This window comes from Dreissena polymorpha, chromosome 1, assembly GCF_020536995.1.
Source record: "Dreissena polymorpha isolate Duluth1 chromosome 1, UMN_Dpol_1.0, whole genome shotgun sequence".
NCBI lineage: Eukaryota > Metazoa > Mollusca > Bivalvia > Myida > Dreissenidae > Dreissena > Dreissena polymorpha.
This window is the reverse complement of record NC_068355.1, coordinates 97,914,269-97,936,332: the sequence shown is the minus strand read 5'-3', so window position 1 is coordinate 97,936,332 and position 22,064 is coordinate 97,914,269. Positions and strand designations below refer to the sequence as shown.

The window sequence follows — 22,064 nt, the reverse complement described above, 5'->3', positions numbered from 1 at the left end:
TCCATTGTCTAGGACCCACATACAAAAGGTCAAATAAATCGACTGGAAAAAGTACAAAGACGTGCGGATAGATTCGTAACAAACAGATACCACTTGTCTTTATGATCATGCTTTTTGTGCTTGCTTGTTTAATGTCTCTTGCATACTGTGATATATGCTTTTTCTTTCATGTAAGAAAATTATTATTAAACATATAAGTATATCAATATTATTATTCATATTAAGTAAAATTTACTTTTATCATAAGCTTATATGTGTTGCATGCACACTGTGATATATGTCTGTTTTATTAAATATGTAAGTTGCTAAAATTGGCTTTCTGCTGCTTGCTTGTTTTTTATGATTCATGCGTTTTTTGCTTGCTTGTTATTTATGCTTCATGCACACCGAGATTGTACTTTGTTCATGTAAGGAAACTGAGTATTTAATGTAAGTTAGACCACTATCAAGTAAAATACACTTTCAACATACTTTTGTTTGTATGTGTTAAATATATGGTAGAATAATATTTTAACTTTATTTCTTAAATTAGTAATTTTTTCAATCCATTTATATCACTTTCTTTCATTAAAACACTCATGGCTTAATTTTAAAACTACATAATAATCTCTTCATCACTTTTATTTAGCATGTCAGTTGTTTTTTTACTTATGAGTGCCAGCTCCTTGTTTTTTACTAGAATATGTAGTATCTTATATGTGTATATAGATCTATTATTTATTTATATATAGCTATTAATTATTAGCATGTGGATTTTTACAAACACAAAATATGATTTGTATTTATATATGCCTTGTACAGAACCATAATGCCTTTGATTGTGTCGGTAAATAGCTATACACGCAGAACAAAATTTCGTCTTGTCATGTTATATAAAGCTTTCCACCACACAGTTGCCATAACTCCTCCAGATAGTCTCCTTGTTCCCGTCGACCGCCGATCCAGACTCATCAGTAACCCTTGTTTTAGGCATATACAAACCTCAAAAGACTCTTATAAATTCTCATTCTACTCAAGATCAGTAATACAATGGAATTCACTACCTCCCACATACACGAGGCAGCCTAAGTGGAAGGATTCAAAACCCTTACTCCTGAGACCGCCATTGTCCCACGTATCTACCTGTAAACATTTACAATGTAAATAATTTTAATCTTACACCCAACCTAGCACCTTTTGTACAGTTTTCACCCCTTAACTAATAGGCGCCGGTACAAAATATTATGTTGAAAAGGAGTTCTGTACCAGAAGAAGAAGAAGAAGAAGAAGAAAAAGAAGAAGAAGAAGAAGAAGAAGAAGTGACAACAAGCAATTAACAATCAATCTGAGCAACTTACAGACAAAGAAATATTCAAAACAAAATGTATAAAAATATGGTTAAGAATCAAGGAGACTAATACATTTTCAAATAGCACATAACTTTAAGTTATTAAGTTATTATATGTCACAGAGTCTCTAATAGTCTGTGGCAAATTATTCCACAAAGTGCATCCCCTGTAGGCAAATGACCTTTTACCAAACCCTAATATAGACCCTTGCGGTACTCCGCAGGTTATACGCTCTGAGGAAGTTCTAAGCGTTTAAGGTATGAATGCACGAAATATATATCCCTTAACCACCTATACGTGTTTTTGATATTCTCATGTAATGAATTCATATTGAACATGTCTTATCATGTGAGGTTTTGTTACAGCTAATTATTTAATGTCAAATTGTTTTCAAAATACCGGTAATTTGACAAGAACAGGATATTTTGGTGTTTTTTAACCCTGTTCAGTTTTTACAATAAATGTTTGTTTTAACAATTGTTTCCTGGGTGGTGTCTAATGTAAACATTACTATTTTTTATTGTTTCATTGTTAACAATTAACCTTAAATAATTCAGGGTAAGGTTTTGCGATGATATTGTGCGAATTTGGAAGGTATAAATGTTTGTCTTAGTTGATCGTAACTTGTTGTGTAAAAAAGCCTAATATTGGAACTTATTTCGGAAGTGTGTAATTCGGATAAATCATTATATCCTCGATGTATGATGCAGGGTTCGACATTTACTTTTTTACAGCAAGACCGTCGGACCAGCTCCTCTTAAAATGTACTAGCCGGAACCTGATGTCTACTAGACCATAAATGACATAGCAAATGAACACAATCGTGTCATGTAACTGTTTAATCAGGATTTATCAGTAAATAATCAGTGAACACCAGATTTTTTTATGCATAGAGTAAAACAATAAAATAACCCTTTTTTTTTGCTTTTCTTTGTCAAATTCAAGCCATGGGAACTGACTCGATTTTCCATCTAGGATAAAATTGACGTTTTCGTGTTTCTTCATATTTACGTTTCGTGTCAGTTAAGCTCGATTGGTCATTGTCGGCTCGGGTACTACTTACATGTACCCCGGGTACTCTTAAGTATACTTACATGTACCCCAGGTACTATAAATATACTTAATCGTACCCGGTCGATATAAGACTGTACCCGAGTTGTATTCCCGCCCTGATTTGTCGGACAAAAATCCGAACTTGAACAAAGCCATTCTTTAAATTACATAATCTTGTCTGCTACGCAAAAATGTTAACATTGACGATACCGATTTTCGATAGAAGTCGTAAAATCATGCTCTACAGTTTTACGACACTGCAGAAAATCATTAATATTCATGACAACTTGACCAATTGAAACAAGCAATTTCTGCATGAAGCTCTCCTTTGCGTCTTAAAATAGCGATGAATCATGTGAATGCTCCGTGTTTATTTAAATATACTAGTTTTGTTCAGGGTTGGCATATTGACCGGTCAATTGAGTATTGACCGGGCCGGCGGTCAATACCCGGTTAAAACCGGTCAATACTGGTCATTATTGGTCAATACTGGTCGATTGAAAATTGTAGCAATTAAACATGACAAAGGAAGAATTTAAGCTATTCTATATTAAATCAATCATTATTCTGTAATTGATAAACTTTTTTTGAGTTATCTATTGTAAAAAAAAAGCTTTAAAGCTGTAAAAAATACTTCTTTATTATTTATGGAAACGGTCTCAAATACAAAAGAACTAAGGCAATATCTTTATCTCAGTGTATCACATCTGTTACTGAAGTATTATTACTATTGTAGTTACCATAGTATTTCACTGATCTATTGATATATCTATTTGATAAGCTGATGGACAAACAGAACTCTTGTGGTTTCTAGGGTCATAAATGATGTGGCCCCTAAGCCTTAATTGGTAATAAAATGCATGCACTGATATGTCTCTGATAGTGACAATGAAGCAAATCTGCCCTTAGGCTATATCATTTCACTCAAACAAAATGAGACAACTTGCTATTAATGTTATTAATTTAATAGTTACTTCTAACTTGTCTCCTTTCTATATTAAGAGGGTTTTCTCATTTTAAAGTTCAATTGGTCTTCAAATGAATAAGCAATAAAAGTTCTTGATTTTGGCAACAAATAATGTTTACCAATTGTGTTTTTTTTTATCAATGGTAAAATAAAATATTTTTTCACTATTTTGTTAAAGAAATCCAGGCAAGAATACATGACAAGTAAGGGATGTGTCAAAGGTGCTGTGTAAGGCCCTATTATCAGTTTTGGGTGCCCTAACCTGTATAGGTTTGAAGACTGTGAAACAGTGTGGAGACAGTGGGGCATGAGGAACAACTAATACACAGTAATTGACAGGTTCTTGTTGAATCAAGCACAGAATTTTCTATGCATTCATAATTCATTAAAAAAAAAATATTAAATCGACCAGCAAAATCCAATTGACCAACTTGACTCATTTGCAAAATTTTGAGAGATTGGCCTACAAATTGCATGAACAGGTATAAAATAGTGGGTTTTAATAGCTTAAGACATTATTGGCAACATGTCTGTTTAATTTATATTATCAATATTGTTTAATTTAGCATGGAATATTAATCAAAATTGGGGGTAAAGTTCAATCGACCAGTATTGACCAGTAATGACCACTTTGGGAGTATTGACCGGGGCGGTTTTAACCGGTAAAAACCGCCGGTTAAAACCGGGGGCGGTCGATTGGTGCCAACCCTGGTTTTGTTTAAATGTAAATAACAGATACAAGAGTAACTTTACACATTAAAAGTAAAGGTTTTCACAGCAGTTATTTATAATTATATGAATCAGTATAGATTTTTTTATAATTTATGTACGACCAGTCGGACAAGCTAGCCCGCAGTTTTACTAGCCCGACCACCCATCTTACTAGACAATGTCTGTCGGACGTGCCTTAGCGTCGAACCCTGTGATGAGCATCACACTTTGTACTCATGTTTTCCTTCATATATTTTTATGTTGTATGAAGCAAAAGGCGCACATGCCTGGTAGTCCAACTTGTTGATGCTGTCAAATATTAAGCTACTTTTTATATTGGTAATATTTGGAGCGTACAACGGGGGAAATACCAAAACAATGGTTGAAAGTTTTCCATCTTTGTCTATATTGTTGTGCAAGTATTTTGTGCGCAACATTCAAGCACTGATATCAGACAGTTAATATCAATGGATTGCAATAATATTTACATACCTGTGTAGATAATTCATTTCTCTATTATGTTCCGTAAAACTTATGTGATGACACTTTGAATTTTGCACGCCTGAGCAATTTAAATCCAACCACTTTTCAAATTTTCAATATCACTGATTCGCTCGCTGTGTAGATATTAATAAATAACATAACCTCCATGTAAACCATCTGGTTTAAATGTGAAGAATAAATGGCGGGAAGCACAGTTTGCGTTAGTCTGTTGTAATTCACTCGCTGATGAATTACTTATATGACATTTTAAGACAAATTACGTGTTCACGTTACACTGTGGTGTCGACAAACTGCATTTTTCTGATTGGTTGATATTAAAATCTGTTTCAAAACATGGGGTAAGGTTAGTAATTCAATTCGACAATATTTGAGTTAAAGATGGACTTCTGAATTAAAACTTAATGTTATGTTATTTGGCTATTTTACGCAAATTGGTGAAAATTTAAACTTTCTGGTTTCCATCACGTAATTGGTCCTTCGCCGATTTATAAGACGTTCCAAAGAATTAAGCCCATATAAAAAGTATCTCTAAATTCTTTGCGCGTCTTATAAATAAGACTAACATGCCTGGATGTTAGTCTAAAAACTTTATGGTGTTAAGGCATTTCAGGTGTAAAACCCAAAAATTCCTTTTCCATGCATGAGTTTGATGAAATACAGCAATAAACCAGATTGAAGTTATATACGGAGAAAATATACATGATATGTAGAATAAAATGTGCTAACAATTTTTAACAAAGCTGAAGTTGCTTCACTTACTAAACTAATGTTTGACTTTGTCTTCAATGAATGTCAAAGCAGATAATGCGTGACCTATTGATATTTTCATACAAATTGAACATACCGGAAAAAATCTGTTTATCATCCAATCACATGCATATAAGAGAAATAAACCAATGGTCGGTTTAAAGTATCATTCTTTACTTTAAAAACTTATGTAATGATAATGAACTCATAACAAACTTGAAAGATAATATAAGCTGGTCTTTTTTGCAGACTAGAAGAAAAACATGGCTTCAAATGAACCATCAGTCAACAATGGGGTTTTTAAAAGCGAATCTCTTCGGAAAATGGTGTATCCTCGAGTCTTTTCTAGTCCTGTGGTGATAGATAACTGTATTTATGTGGTTGGAGGGTGCGATCAAATGGGACAGCCTGTAGACAGTTTTGAAGTGTACGACATAAATAAAAACAAATGGACAACTCTTCCATGCTTGCCTACAAAAAGAGCTGCTCCTGCTGTTGGTATGTTTAAATTAAAATTATGATACGGTTTGAATTGTTTCATCTTTATATATATTTAATATTAGGACAATATCTTATAGCAATAATTTCAATAATTGTCCCTCCTAGTTTTTAAATCGTCAAAAGATGCCTAAAATGGATATTTTAGACTAAAATATCCATTATAGGCATCTTTTAACAATTTTAAAACCTGAAAATTATAAATCGTTGCAATGTGAAACATTTGAATAATTTGGAAAGTTCAGTTGTTGTTGTTATATTTGTGACACTACGAGGATTGCTTATAAAGTATAAAATACGTCACTCACTGTATGAGCACGGATGTCAGAGTGGTCTAAGGGTTAGTCTTTAACTCCAAAGGTCAGTGGTTCGCGCCCAGTTAAGGGTTACTTTTTTTCTCTAATTTTATTCTTGTATTTTACTAGGATTTTTAAATCCAATGTTTATATTTATCGTTATAAAGCATTTAATGACAAACTACAATACATTCCAAAATCTGTGAAAAGGTCCCTTTAAAGCTGCTTGCATGTATATTGTACCAGTATATGATTATCAATTTAATAAGTAGGGAATAGCAATTCCTAACATTGACTAGTAGATTATATTATTTGTTTCAAAAAGTGGAAAACAGTTTGGTCCCCAAAGTCAAAACATTCTGAGTTGCCTGGATAATCAACGAGTTTCCGTTTTGATTTATTTATGATGATTTTTGAACTGATTCCCATTTGTATCATCTGTTGCCTACTCAGGTGTAGTAGGTGACCAGATCATGGCTATTGGTGGTGTGGGTGAGGCCCAACAGCCTGTGGCTGCAGTGGAGGTGTACAGCATCAAGAATAAGAGCTGGACCAAGCTGGAAAGTCTCCCACATGGCAGGCTGGGCATATCTACAGTCTGTAGAGGTATGTGTAAGAGAGAGATTGCCACTTGGCAGGCTGGGGATATCCACTGTCTGTAGAGGTATGTGTAAGAGAGAGCCTCCCACATGGCAGGCTGGGCGTATCTACAGTCTGTAGAGGTATGTGCTAGAGAGAGCCCCCCCACATGGCAGGCTGGGCATATCTACAGTCTGTAGAGGTATGTGTAAGAGAGAGCCTCCAACATGGCAGGCTGGGCATATCTACAGTCTGTAGAGGTATGTGTTAGAGAGAGCCCCCCACATGGCAGGCTGGGCATATCTACAGTCTGTAGAGGTATGTGCTAGAGAGCCCCCCAACACAACAGGCTGGGAATATCCACAGTATGTAGAGGTATGTGTTAGAGAGAACTGCCACTTGGTAGGCTGGGGATATGCACTGTCTGTAGAGGTATGTGTTAGAGAGCCTCCCACATTGCAGGCTGGGAATATCCACAGTCTGTAGAGGTATGTGCTAGAGAGCCCCCAAACACAACAGGCTGGGAATATCCACAGTATGTAGAGGCATGTGTTAGAGACAACTGCCACTTGGTAGGCTGGGGAAATGCACTGTCTGTAGAGGTTTGTGTTAGAGAGCCTCCCACATGGTAGGCTGGGAATATCTACAGTCTGTAGAGGTATGTTTTAGAGAGCCTCCAAAATGACAGACTGGGCATATCTACAGTTTGTAGAGGTATGTGTTAGAGAGCCTCCCAAATGACAAGCTGGGCATATCTACAGTCTGTAGAGGTATGTGTTAGAGAGCCTCCCAAATGACAGGCTGGGCATATCTACAGTCTGTAGAGGTATGTGTTTGAGAGCCTCCCAAATGGCAGGCTGGGCATATCTACAGTCTATAGTGGTATGTGTTAGAGAGCCTCCCAAATGACAGGCTGGGCATATCTACAGTTTGTAGAGGTATGTGTTAGAGAGCCTCCCAAATGACAAGCTGGGCATATCTACAGTCTGTAGAGGTATGTGTTAGAGAGCCTCCCAAATGACAGGCTGGGCATATCTACAGTCTGTAGAGGTATGTGTTAGAGAGCCTCCCAAATGACAGGCTGGGCATATCTACAGTCAGTAGAGTATGTGTTAGAGTTCCAAATGGCAGGCTGGGCATATCTACAGTCTGTAGAGGTATGTGTTAGAGAGCCTCCCAAATGGCAGGCTGGGCATATCTACAGTCTGTATAGGTATGTGTTAGAGAGCCTCCCAAATGGCAGGCTGGGCATATCCACTGTCTGTAGAGGTATGTGTTAGAGAGCCTTCCAAATGGCAGGCTGGGAATATCCACTGTCTGTAGAGGTATGTGTTAGAGAGCCTCCCAAAAGGCAGGCTGGGCATATCCACTGTCTGTAGAGGTATGTGTTAGAGAGCCTCCCAAATGGCAGGCTGGGAATATCCACTGTCTGTAGAGGTACAGTATGTATAAGAGAGCCTCCCAAATGGCAGGCTGGGCATATCCACTTTCTGTAAAGGTATGTGTTAGGGAGCCTCCCAAATGGCAGGCTGGGAATATCCACTGTCTGTAGCGGTATGTGTTAGAGAGCCTCCCTAAGTCCCTGTTAACTAAAGGCAGGCTGGGAATACCCCCTGTCTGTAGAGGTATGTATAAGAGAGCTTCCCACATTGAAGGCTGGGAATATGCACTGTCTGTAAAGCTATGTGTTAGAGCCTCCCACATGGCAGGCTAGGAATATCCACTGTCTGAAGAGCTATATGTTAGAGAGCCTCCCATGTGGCAGGCTGGGAATATTCTCTGTCTGTAGACGTCAGTGTGAGAGAGAATATCCACTGTCTGTGGAGATATGTGTTAGCAGAGCCTCCCACATGGCAGGCTGGGTATATCCACTGTCTGTGGAGGTATGTGTTAGAGAGCCTCCCATATGACAGGCTGGGAATATCCACTGTCTGTGGAAGTATGTGTTAGAGAGCCACCCTCATGCCTGGCTAGGTATATCCACTGTCTGTAGAAGTATGTGTTAGAGAGACCCCCACATGGCAGGCTGGGAATATCCACTGTCTGGAGGTATGTGTTAGAGCCCCCACATGACAGGATGGGTATATCCACTGTCTGTGGAGATATGTGTTAGAGCCTCCCACATGGCAGGCTGGGAATATCCACTGTCTGTGGAGGTATGTGTTAGAGAGCCTTCCATATGGCAGGCTAGGAATATCCACTGTCTGTGGAGGTATGTGTGAGAGAGCCTTCCATATGGCAGGCTAGGAATATCCACTGTCTGTGGAGGTATGTGTTAGAGCCCCCACATGACAGGATGGGTATATCCACTGTCTGTGGAGATATGTGTTAGAGCCTCCCACATGGCAGGCTGGGAATATCCACTGTCTGTGGAGGTATGTGTTAGAGAGCCTTCCATATGGCAGGCTAGGAATATCCACTATCTGTAGAGGTATGTGTTAGAGCCCCCACATGACAGGATGGGTATATCCACTGTCTGTGGAGGTATGTGATAGAGCCTCCCACATGGCAGGCTGGGAATATCCACTGTCTGTTGAGGTATGTGTTAGAGAGCCTTCCATATGGCAGGCTGGGTATATAAACAGTCCAACCTGCCTGAGCCACCACCTGTTAATAGCGACCAACAGTCAATATCGACCACACCGATTTCCTCCGAACAATTTCACTATATATTGAACCTGCGAATAAAGCCCACCTGCGAACAAAAACCAAAGACCGCCCTTTTATATTCCCAAAAGTCCATTTTGATAGCTTACAACGACCACTGCAATCATAAAAATCAACGATTTCGCAACTGTAAAAAAAAAAATAGCCGCCATGACGTTGTGTAGTCACGTGATTTACATCTTACCAGTGGACTTGGTAGTCGCCTGCTTCTTTTATGCATCTGACAGTTTGTCAAAAGTGTAAATATTAGCCTTTGTTTTTAAGTGACTCACGATGAATGTACTAATTGCCGAAAATATCAAAGACAAATATGGGGCTTTTATCAACTCATCAAGGAAATTAACTGGTTTCATATCAATTACATTGCCTTAAATACAATCATTTTGATAGTCATTCCTGTCTTAAATTTCTCCTTGATAAGACCTGCATAGATTATTTGATAAGTTAATTGTCAGTTCAAGTTAACCATCATGGCTTCCAAGCGTAAGCGTTAAGGTCATTAGTTTGTTAGGTAAAGGACACAGTTGTAGTGGCTAGTAATCTTGGTGTAGGCAAAAATCAAATACAGAACATTATGAATTACATGTACATATACATGTACATTAGAGAGCCTCCCACATGGCAGGCTGGGAATATCCACTGTCTGTGGAGGTATGTGTAAGAGAGCCTCCCATATGACAGGCTAGGAATATCTACTGTCTGTAGAGGTATGTGTTAGAGAGTCTCCCATATGGCAGGCTAGAAATATCCAGTTTGTAGATGTATGTGCTAGAGAGCCTCCTACATGACAGGCTGGGTATATCTACTGTCTGTAGAGGTATGTGTTAGAGAGCCTCCCATATGGTCAGCTGGGAATGTCCACTGTTTGTAGATGTAAGTGTCAGAGAGCCTCCCACATGGCAGGCTGGGTATATCCACTGTCTGTGGAGGTATGTGTTAGAGAGTCTCCCACATGACAGGCTGGGTATATCTACTGTCTGTGGAGGTATGTGTTAGAGGGCCTCCCATATGACAGGCTGGGTATATCTACTGTCTGTGGAGGTATGTGTTAGAAGGCCTCCCACATGGCAGGCTGGGTATATCCACTGTCTGTGGAGGTATGTGTTAGAGAGTCTCCCACATGACAGGCTGGGTATATCTACTGTCTGTAGAGGTATGTGTTAGAGGGCCTCCCATATGACAGGCTGGGTATATCTACTGTCTGTGGAGGTATGTGTCAAAGAGCCTCCCACATGGCAGGCTGGGTATATCCACTGTCTGTGGAGGTATGTGTTAGAGAGTCTCCCACATGACAGGCTGGGTATATCTACTGTCTGTGGAGGTATGTGTTAGAGGGCCTCCCATATGACAGGCTGGGTATATCTACTGTCTGTGGAGGTATGTGTTAGAGAGTCTCCCATATGACAGGCTGGGTATATTTACTGTCTGTAGAGGTATGTGTTAGAGAGAGCCTGCCACTTGGTAGGCTGAGGATATCCACTGTCTGTAGATGAATGTGTTAGAGAGAGCCTGCCACATCTAGGCAGGCTGGGAATATTTACAGTCTGTAGAGGTATGTTTTAGAGAGCCTCCCAAATGACAGACTGGGCATATCTACAGTTTGTAGAGGTATGTGTTAGAGAGCCTCCCAAATGACAAGCTGGGCATATCTACAGTCTGTAGAGGTATGTGTTAGAGAGCCTCCCAAATGACAGGCTGGGCATATCTACAGTCTGCAGAGGTATGTGTTAGAGAGTCTCCCACATGACAGGCTGGGTATATCTACTGTCTGTGGAGGTATGTGTAAGAGAGCCTCCCATATGACAGGCTAGGAATATCCACTGTCTGTGGAGGTATGTGTAAGAGAGCCTCCCCTATGACAGGCTAGGAATATCCACTGTCTGTGGAGGTATGTGTAAGAGAGCCTCCCATATGACAGGCTAGGAATATCTACTGTCTGTAGAGGTATGTGTTAGAGAGTCTCCCATATGGCAGGCTAGAAATATCCAGTTTGTAGATGTATGTGCTAGAGAGCCTCCTACATGACAGGCTGGATATATCTACTGTCTGTAGAGGTATGTGTTAGAGAGCCTCCCATATGGTCAGCTGGGAATGTCCACTGTTTGTAGATGTAAGTGTCAGAGAGCCTCCCACATGGCAGGCTGGGTATATCCTCTGTCTGTGGAGGTATGTGTTAGAGAGTCTCCCACATGACAGGCTGGGTATATCTACTGTCTGTGGAGGTATGTGTTAGAGGGCCTCCCATATGACAGGCTGGGTATATCTACTGTCTGTGGAGGTATGTGTTAGAGGGCCTCCCACATGACAGGCTGGGTATATCCACTGTCTGTGGAGGTATGTGTTAGAGAGTCTCCCACATGACAGGCTGGGTATATCTACTGTCTGTAGAGGTATGTGTTAGAGGGCCTCCCATATGACAGGCTGGGTATATCTACTGTCTGTGGAGGTATGTGTCAAAGAGCCTCCCACATGGCAGGCTGGGTATATCCACTGTCTGTGAAGGTATGTGTTAGAGAGTCTCCCACATGACAGGCTGGGTATATCTACTGTCTGTGGAGGTATGTGTTAGAGGGCCTCCCATATGACAGGCTGGGTATATCTACTGTCTGTGGAGGTATGTGTTAGAGAGTCTCCCATATGACAGGCTGGGTATATCTACTGTCTGTAGAGGTATGTGTTAGAGAGAGCCTGCCACTTGGTAGGCTGAGGATATCCACTGTCTGTAGATGAATGTGTTAGAGAGAGCCTGCCACTTCTAGGCAGGCTGGGAATATCTACAGTCTGTAGAGGTATGTTTTAGAGAGCCTCCCAAATGACAGACTGGGCATATCTACAGTTTGTAGATGTATGTGTTAGAGAGCCTCCCAAATGACAAGCTGGGCATATCTACAGTCTGTAGAGGTATGTGTTAGAGAGCCTCCCAAATGACAGGCTGGGCATATCTACAGTCTGTAGAGGTATGTGTTAGAGAGTCTCCCACATGACAGGCTGGGTATATCTACTGTCTGTGGAGGTATGTGTTAGAGAGTCTCCCACATGACAGGCTGGGTATATCTACTGTCGGTGGAGGTATGTGTTAGAGAGCCCCCACATGACAGGCTGGAAATATCCAATGTCTGTAGATGTAAGTGTTAAAGCATCCCGCATGGCAGGCTGGGTATATCTACTGTCGGTGGAGGTATGTGTTAGAGAGCCCCCACATGGCAGGCTGGAAATAGCCACTTTCTGTAGATGTAAGTGTTAAAGCATCCCACATGGCAGGCTGGGTATATCCACTGTCTGTGGAGGTATGTGTTAAAGAGCCCCCATTATGGCAGGCTAGGAATATCCACTGTCTGTAGATGTAAGTGTTAAAGCATCCCACATGACAGGCTGGGTATATCTACTGTCCAGTGGAGGTATGTGTTAGAGAGCCTCCCAAATGGCAGGCTGGGAATATCCACTGTCTGTGGAGGTATGTGTTAGAGAGTCTCCCATATGACAGGCTGGGTATATCCACTGTCTGTAGAAGTATGTGTTAGAGAGTCTCCCATATGGCAGGATGGGAATATCCACTGTCTGTAGAAGTATGTGCTAGAGAGCCTCCCTTATGGCAGGCTGGGTATATCCACTGTCTGTGGAGGTATGTGTTAGAGTCTCCCATATGGCAGGCTAGGAATATCCACTGTCTGTAGAAGTATGTGTTAGAGAGTCTCACATATGGCAGGCTAGGAATATCCACTGTCTGTTAGAAGTATGTGTTAAGAGAGCCTCCCATATGGCAGGCTGGTAATATCTACTGTCTGTGGAGGTATGTGTTAGAGAGTCTCCCTTATAGGCAGGCTGGGAATATCCACTGTCTGTAGAGGTATGTGTTAGAGAGTCTCCCATATGGCAGGCTAGAAATATCCACTGTCTGTGGAGGTATGTGTTAGAGAGTCTCCCTTATGGAAGGCTAGGAATATCTACTGTCTGTAGAGGTATGTGTTAGAGAGTCTCCCTTATGGCAGGCTGGGAATATCCACTGTCTGTAGAAGTATGTGTTAGAGAGTCTCCCTTATGGCAGGCTGGTAATATCTACTGTCTGTAGAAGTATGTGTTAGAGAGTCTCCCATATGGCAGGCTAGGAATATCTACTGTCTGTAGAAGTATGTGTTAGAGAGTCTCTCATATGGCAGGCTGGGTATATCTACTGTCTGTGGAGGTATGTGTTAGAGAGTCTCCCTTATGGCAGGCTGGGAATATCCACTGTCTGTGGAGGTATGTGTTAGAGAGTCTCCCTTATGGCAGGCTAGGAATATCCACTGTCTGTAGAAGTATGTGTTAGAGAGTCTCCCATATGGCAGGCTAGGAATATCTACTGTCTGTAGAAGTATGTGTTAGAGAGTCTCCCATATGGCAGGCTGGGTATATCTACTGTCTGTGGAGGTATGTGTTAGAGAGTCTCCCTTATGGCAGGCTAGGAATATCTACTGTCTGTAGAAGTATGTGTTAGAGAGTCTCCCATATGGCAGGCTAGGAATATCTACTGTCTGTAGAAGTATGTGTTAGAGAGTCTCCCATTTGGCAGGCTAGGAATATCTACTGTCTGTAGAAGTATGTGTTAGAGAGTCTCCCATATGGCAGGCTAGGAATATCTACTGTCTGTAGAAGTATGTGTTAGAGAGTCTCCCATATGGCAGGCTGGGTATATCTACTGTCTGTAGAAGTATGTGTTAGAGAGTCTCCCATATGGCAGGCTAGGTATATCTACTGTCTGTGGAGGTATGTGTTAGAGAGTCTCCCTTATGGCAGGCTGGGAATATCTACTGTCTGTAGAGGTATGTGTTAGAGAGCCTCCCTTATGGCAGGCTAGGAATATCCACTGTACGAGTGGTATGTGTTAGAGAGCCTCCCATATGGCAGGCTGGGTATATCTACTTTCTGAAAAGCTATGTGTTAGAGAGCCTCCCATATGGCAGGCTAGGAATATCCACTGTCTGAAGAGCTATGTGTTAGAGAGCCTCCCATATGGCAGGCTGGCAATATTCTCTGTCTGTATATGTGAGTGTGAGAGAGAATCAGCAATGTCTGTGGAAGTACGTGTTAGAGATCTATATTTTGGTCTTCAGTATTTACACCTTCATTTTGAAATGCTTTACAGCCGTCTTGTAAAGTTGTATTCATGTATCAAGATATGTCTGTTTTTTACATAGAGACTACAATTGCAATGCAATATTCATTTTCAGACAACATGATAATAGCTATTGGAGGTAATGGTGCTGACACAAACCCAGTGGATGCCATGAGCTCTATCAAAATTGAAGAGAACAAATGGAAAGCTCTGCCACCAATGCCTACTGCAAGATATGCCACATTCTCGTTCCTGATCAATGATAAACTGTATGTCATAGGTATGTATCTGCTCCTGGTTAATGATACAGTATGTCATAGGTCTGTATATGCTCCTAGTTAATGATAAACTGTATGTCATAGGTCTGTATGTTTTCCAGATCAATGATAAACTGTATGTCATAGGTCTGTATCTGCTCCTAGTTGATGATAAAATGCATGTCATAGGTCTGTATCTTCTCCTAGTTAATGATAAACTGTATGTCATAGGTCTGTTTGTTTTCCAGATCAATGATAAACTGTATGTCATAGGTATGTAATGATAAACTGTATGTCATAGGTCTGTTTGTTTTCCAGATCAATGATAAACTGTATGTCATAGGTCTGTATCTGCTCCTATTTGATGATAAACTGCATGTCATAGGTCTGTATCTGTTCTAGTGAATAATAATTATAAACAGTATGTAATAGGTCTGTATCTGCTCCTAGTTAATAGTAATTATAAACAGTACATGTATGTCATAGGTCTGTATTTGATCCTGGTTTATGATAAACTTTATGAAATAGGTCTGTATATGCTCCTGATCAATGATAAACAGTATATCAAAGGTCTGTATCTGCTTCTTGTTAATGATAAACGCTATGTCATAAGTCTGTATGTTCTCAGAGTTGATGATAAACTGTATGCCATAGGTCTGTATCTGCTCCTAGTTAATAATAAACTGTATGTAAGAGGTCTGTATCTGCTTCTAGTTAATGATAAACTGTATGTCATATGGTATATCTGCTCTTGATCAATGATAAACTGTATGTAATAGGTCTGTATCTGCTTCTAGTTAATGATAAACTGTATGTCATTGGTCTGTATCTGCTTCTAGTTAATGATAAATTGCATGTCATAGGTCTGTATCTGCTCCTAGTTAATGATAAACTGTATGTCAAAGGTCTGTATGTGCTCCTTTGTAATGGATACAATGTGTTTTATAAGGTTGTTTCAGCTACTTTTTAATGATAAACTTTAAATTCTGTAACTTAACTGCTTTTAAAACAAGAGGGCCTGACAGGCCCATAATCGCTCACCTGAGATACAAGGGAATCAACCTGTTCTTTGCAGCCCAATATGTCATCAGAACAAATGTTCTGACCAACTTTTATTAGAAGAGTGAACAATAAATGTAACTTTTAGAGTGCTAACAAGGTTTTACTAAAGCAATCTTAAGGATTAATTCTCCGCCCACCTAGCGGCCATGTTTATTTACAGACCAGAACCATTTTCAAACATATCCAAGATATCATTTAAACAAAAATTCTTATTCATGAAGATTGGACAATAAATGTGACTTAAAAAGTGTTAACAAGTTTTTACTATAGCTATATAAAAAAAATGCCCGCCCCCCTGGTGGCAATGTTTTCCAACCGAACGGCACCATTTTCGAACTTGCCCAAGATATCATTGGGACAAATCTTTTGACTATGTTTCATGAAGATCAGACATAAAAATGTGGCCTAGAGTGCTTACAAGGTTTTACTATAGCTATATAGAGCCACACAAGGAAAAAATTCCCTGCCCCTTGGCGGCCATTTATTTCAACCAACCAGAACAATTTTTGAACTTTGCGGACAATAAATGTGGACTCTGGAGTATTATCAAGGTTTAACGATAGCCATATAAGGAAAAATGACTGCCCCCTGTCAGCCATGTTTTTTAAATAGACCAGAATCATTTTTCAACTCATTGAAGATATGTTTAGAACAAATGTTCTGACCAAGGCAAGTTTCATGAAGATTGGACTATACATATGTCTTTTATACGGTTTTCTATACAGCTGTATAAGGAAAAAAATGCCCTGTCCCCTGGTGGCCATGTTTTTGAACAAACTGGAATCACTTTCAAATTCGACCAAGATATCATTGAAATGAATCTTCTGACCAAGTTTCATGAAGATCGGACAATAAATGTGGTCTCCAGTGTTAACAAGGTTTTTCTCTAGCCATATAAAGACATATAAGGAAAAATGCCTCGCCCCCCTGGGGCCATGTTTTTCAAGCAAATAGAACCATTGTTAAACTTATCAAAGATATCTTGGGGACAAATCATGATGATCGGACAATAAATGTGGCCTCTAGAGTGTAAAGAAGGCAAATGATTACGATGCACAACGGATAAAAGGCGATCACAAAAGCTTACCATGAGCATATTATGCTCAGATGAGCTAATAAATTAAATTAGTTAGCATGTCTAAAACCAACATTGTTCTGCAGTGTGTTATTGGTATGAAAAGACCGTATAATATATTGCAGGTGGCAGGGTAGGAAAGGAGCCGTGCCTTGCCTTAGAGGTGTATGACTTTGCTACAGAGAGGTGGAGAAAATTGCCCAATGTTCCATCCAAGCGCGTGTTTGCCATGTACACTGCCACTGACCGCCACATCTTCAGCATAGGTGGTCTTATTCAGCCTGGAAACAAAGGCTTCTCAGATGCTTGCGAGGTCTTCAACCTGGAGAAAGGTACTACTGTATTTATTAATCAGTGTTAATTAAATGATTGAAATTAACTTTGAGTTTCTTTCCAAGTTGGTTCACACTGATTGATTTTCTGCATTTTACACATTAGGTTCTTTAGTGGCCTGTAACGCTATTGGGGATTATTTTGTTTTGTTGTTTTATATCCAAAAACTTACCCTTCTCTTCCAAAACTTTAATTTTTTCCTGTTAAACATTTTTATACCAAAATATATCATCTCTGCAGTGATCAAATTTGCACAAGCTTTATACATTTACTGGTAAGTATTGATGAAGGCTTGCTCAGATTAACGGATATATACGTTGATGGGCGTCTTGATATTTGTGTGCTGTCAAGCAATAATCTTAAAATTTAAGTTGGCTTGATCTAACAACTAATTTCAATGAAGCACCACAAATAAATCTATGATAATATTATATTATCAATTGATTTGCACAAACATCTATGAAAGTTGATAAACAATTAAAATCCAAGTACCGGTATTGTATATGACTTTTTGTTCCTTACAGAAACATGGCAGGTGTGTAAAAGCTTGCCCACTAGAAGAGGTGATTTTGGGATTGCTGTTCTGGAAGGAAAAGTGGTGTGTGCTGGTGGATTAGGTGTGTACCAATCAGAGTTATATTGTGTACTAATAATTATGATATTGTAGTTGATTGAATTATGATCATATGTATGCCTCCCTTCGAAGAAGAGGGGGTATATTGTTTGCTCATGTCGGTCCTGTCCGTCCTTATGTCCGTCCACCAAATGGAATCTGGATGATAACTCAAGAAAGCTTATGCCTAGGATCATGAAACTTGATAGGTAGATTGATCATGACTCGCAGATGACCCCTATTGATTTTGAGGTCACTAGGTCAAAGGTCAAGGTCACGGTGACCCAAAATAGTAAAATGGTTTCCGGATGATAACTCAAGAAAGCTTATGCCTAGGATCATGAAACTTTATAGGTAGATTGATCATGACTCGCAGAAGACCCCTTTTGATTTTCAGGTCACTAGGTCAAAGGTCAAGGTCACGGTAACCCGAAATAGTAAAATGGTTTCCGAATGATAACTCAAGAGCGCTTATGCCTAGGATCATGAAACTTCATAGGTAGATTGATAATGATTGGCAGATGTCCTCTATTTCAGGTCATTAGGGCCAAGGTCAAGGTCACGGTTACCAGAAATAGTAAAATGGTTTCCGGATGATAACTAAAGAACGCTTATGCCTAGGATCATGAAACTTCATAGGTACATTGATCATGAATTGCAGATGACCCCTATTGATTTTCAGGTCACTAGGTCAAAGGTCAAGGTCACAGTGACCTGAAATAGTAAAATGGTTTCTGGATAATAACACAAAAACGCTTATGCCTAGGATCATGAAACTTGATAGGTAGATTGATCATGACTCGCAGTTGACCCCTATTGATTTTCAGGTCACTATATCAAAGGTCAAGGTCACGGTGACCTGAAATAGTAAAATGGTTTCCTGGATGATAACTCAAGAACGCTTATGGCTACGATCATGAAACTTCGTAGGTACTCAAGAACGCTTATGGCTTTGATCATGAAACTTCATAGGTACATTGATCATGACTCGCAGATGACCTCTATAGATTTTCAGGTCACTAGGTCAAAGGTCAAGGTCACGGTTACCCGAAATAGTAAAATGGTTTCTGAATGATAATTGAAGAACGCTTATGCCTAGGATCATGAAACTTCATAGGTACATTGATCATGACTCGCAGATGACCCATATTGATTTTCAGGTCACTAGGTCAAAGTGACCTGAAATACGTAAAATGGTTTCCAGATGATAACTCAAGAACGCTTATGGCTAGGATCATGACTACATAGGTACATTGATCATGACTCGCAGATGACCCCTTTTGATTTTCAGGTCACTAGGGCAAAGGTCAAGGTCACAGTGACAAAAAACATATTCACACAATGGCTGTCACTACAACGGAGAGCCCATATGGGGGGCATGCATGTTTTACAAACAGCCCTTGATTATATTTTTTATGGTAATTTTTTTTTCTTGTATGCAGATGGGTTTTTTTAATATTGAATACTGAAAATTGTATTATTAAGCATTGATGAAACATAAGTACCTGAATTTCAATGTTTTTTTCATTTGTATAATGTTAATATATCTTAAATCATACAAAAACACAAAATCTGCATTGATGATGTAAAAGTTTGAATTATAAATGCTGTTTATATTTGTGCCAGGCAACAAGGGTATGCCACTGGAGACTATTGAACTCTTTGACGTGGAGACAGACAGCTGGTCTACTGGGAAAGACATGGCCATGTCCCACTGCTCGTGTGCCTACATCCAGCATGGTGGCAAGCTTTACATGATAGGTGGCCTATCAGCACAGGGCCCCACCAACTGTGTGGAATGTATCGCGTATGTCATAGAGGAGGAACAGGCAAAACAGCCCGCAGGCAAATCAAATAAGAAGAAAAACAGATGAGAGTGATTGTGTTTTTAAATTCCTTCTGCCTTGTGGAGTAGAATATAGCAAACTTTGTTCCCTATTCAAGGCTCTGTCTGCAACCATAACACACGCTACATAGGGCTCTTGTTTCCCTTAGGTAGCGAAAATAATTATTAAGAATTGATGATTGTTAGATGTTAAAGCTTTGTTACCCTTATTAGGAAATGGTATTCTGAATAATAGTGTTTTTCATTGTTCATGCAGCAGTTCTGAATATGAGCCTGCATCATGCAGAAATATTCTTACGCCCTGTGCAGCCAGTGATGCTTCAGAAAATCCAGGCCATGTGCACAGTCTGGTCAGGAACAAACTCCTTTGCTACAAAGTACCGTAAGACTAAGTGGTTTAATTAGCAGACAGGCTGGCTGGAGGTATTCTGTCCGCTTATAGGCATATGACTTATTTTTCATGAAGCTGCTCATGTTTGGTCCTGCAGTGCAATTTCATGAACAGAAGGATGTCCAAAAATACTGAATGTTGATTCCCGTAAGTATTTTCTATGTATGTTGTATGCTTGACTGTATGCTTTATTATAAAATTGTAGCTTTTGCATGACTTTTTTGGTTTTACCATAGACGACAATTTATACTGCTCATACAATCATTTGTACTGGTTCAGCATGCACTAAACAGTACACAAATGTATAGTACATTATAAATGATTTAATGTATGCCTTGCATTTATATATCGTTGTCAATAATTTGATACAAGAAATATATAAATGTTATATTTTTTGTCTTTAGAGATAATTGATTCTATGACTTGACGCACATGCTGCAAGTCTGGTTTTCTTTGATCACTGGTCATAACAATAATTGTTTGTGCCATTTAATGGATCTCTGAGCCCTCTTTGAACAATAAATGCTGTTTGAAAGATTACACCCATGCCAGTGTAAATGACTAACAAGAAAATATTAAATACTATTTTTATGCACAAAAAAATGTGTCCGTACATAATTACATATTCTAATTATACAATAATTATATAAAATTCCTTAAATAGTCTCAATTATCTGTGCGCTTCTTATTTAATTATTTCTATAACTCATAAAATAATGTAAAACTCAAATACTTTCTTATTTGTTTATTAATTGTTTGCTCAATTCATCAGAATTTTAGAAAAAAATTACCAATCAATGCAAAATTGTATTGATTTTGATACTGGCAGATTTTTTTATGAAATGTCTCAGCTTTTAGTTTAGGGAAAACTGGCTGGGCATTTTGCCATTGTTATATTTTAATATTAAGGTTTGTATGTTTGACATAATTTCATAAGTTTTTCGCCTATGTTCATGAAAATTTACACTACTATTTGAAGGGTACTCTAACATCTACATATGGTTCTGCTTCATTTCAAAATATGGCCACCAAAGGTAAACAGAAATATGTCTTTGTTCTTAATCTATGGTTAGATTGGTACAATATTTCACACAAATGTTCCTGAAATGGTCTCCTGCCAAAATCTATTGCTCCATTGAAAGTGCTGCTTAAAACTGTGTTTATATTTTGTATATTTGACACATTTTCTTAAAATATAAGCCAATCTTAATATAATCCAATCTTAATGCATATGTACATATGTTGAAAGTCCTACGCAAATGTTGTTGGAGGGATCTCTACCACACATACACTTGGTTCCTATTCACTGCACAAGATGGGTGTCTTAGCTTAAAATAGAAATGCATCTATGAGCTGTTTTTTAAAATCAACAATTTCATATAAATGTTCATAAGGAGGAGCTTTCGTCATTTTCCAAAATTATAAAGAAGCTTTCTTAACATTTTTGGTGTATTTTGTAGTAGCATTTGTTGAAATATGTTATTTCATCAGACTTTTAGGTAGAAGTTTTTTATTTTGCAGCATTTGGTTCCTATGATTCTACAATTGATTTCACATGTTTTCACTTATTTTTTATATATATAATTGTAGTCTTAACACTTCATTTGCAGTCTGTTAAAGCAGCGTGTTAAGGAATTAGAAGCTGTCTATTGACAAGCGTTAGGATTGTCCAATTTTTTATTCAAAACATGTATTGATGCCTATTACAGTGCCTTTAGTTGTCAACTACAAATTGTAAGGTAGATTTACCTAATCATGCAGCTAGTTCATTGTGTTCCTATACAATCTTAAAGTTTCATGTACCCAAAAACTATTCATAACCACTACTGGGTAGTTTGTTATTAATTTTTTCTGCACACGGGTAGTTTGTTATGCATTTTTACTGCACAATATAGTGCACTTTATATTATATGCTAATAAATTACAATATTTCTCAATTGTGTGATTTTTTATGGCATGTGAGCAATGGTTATCACCAATACTCTGTGACAAATCGAAATCAAGATGTTAAGTTTTACACACATCAATTATTAATATTTTACTTT

The 22,064-nt window shown here is 38.8% G+C and overlaps 1 protein-coding gene across 4 annotated transcripts; it reads left to right on the top strand.

The window, feature by feature from the left end:
* The first annotated feature begins 1,750 nt into the window (after positions 1 to 1,750).
* On the top strand, positions 1,751 to 21,956 carry LOC127841803 (kelch domain-containing protein 8A-like). Of its 4 annotated transcripts, none has more exons than XM_052370919.1 (7): positions 1,751 to 1,828; positions 5,560 to 5,808; positions 6,558 to 6,710; positions 14,558 to 14,722; positions 16,962 to 17,168; positions 17,694 to 17,786; positions 19,409 to 21,956. In XM_052370919.1, exons 2-7 carry the CDS (start codon positions 5,574 to 5,576, stop codon positions 19,654 to 19,656), a joined length of 1,101 nt encoding a protein of 366 aa, XP_052226879.1. In that variant the 5' UTR covers positions 1,751 to 1,828; positions 5,560 to 5,573; the 3' UTR covers positions 19,657 to 21,956. The 4 variants fall into 4 exon arrangements, with proteins under 4 accessions (XP_052226879.1, XP_052226857.1, XP_052226868.1 ...); XM_052370897.1 differs by having other exon boundaries at positions 1,778 to 1,886; XM_052370908.1 differs by having other exon boundaries at positions 1,784 to 1,917.
* The last annotated feature ends 108 nt before the right edge of the window (positions 21,957 to 22,064 follow it).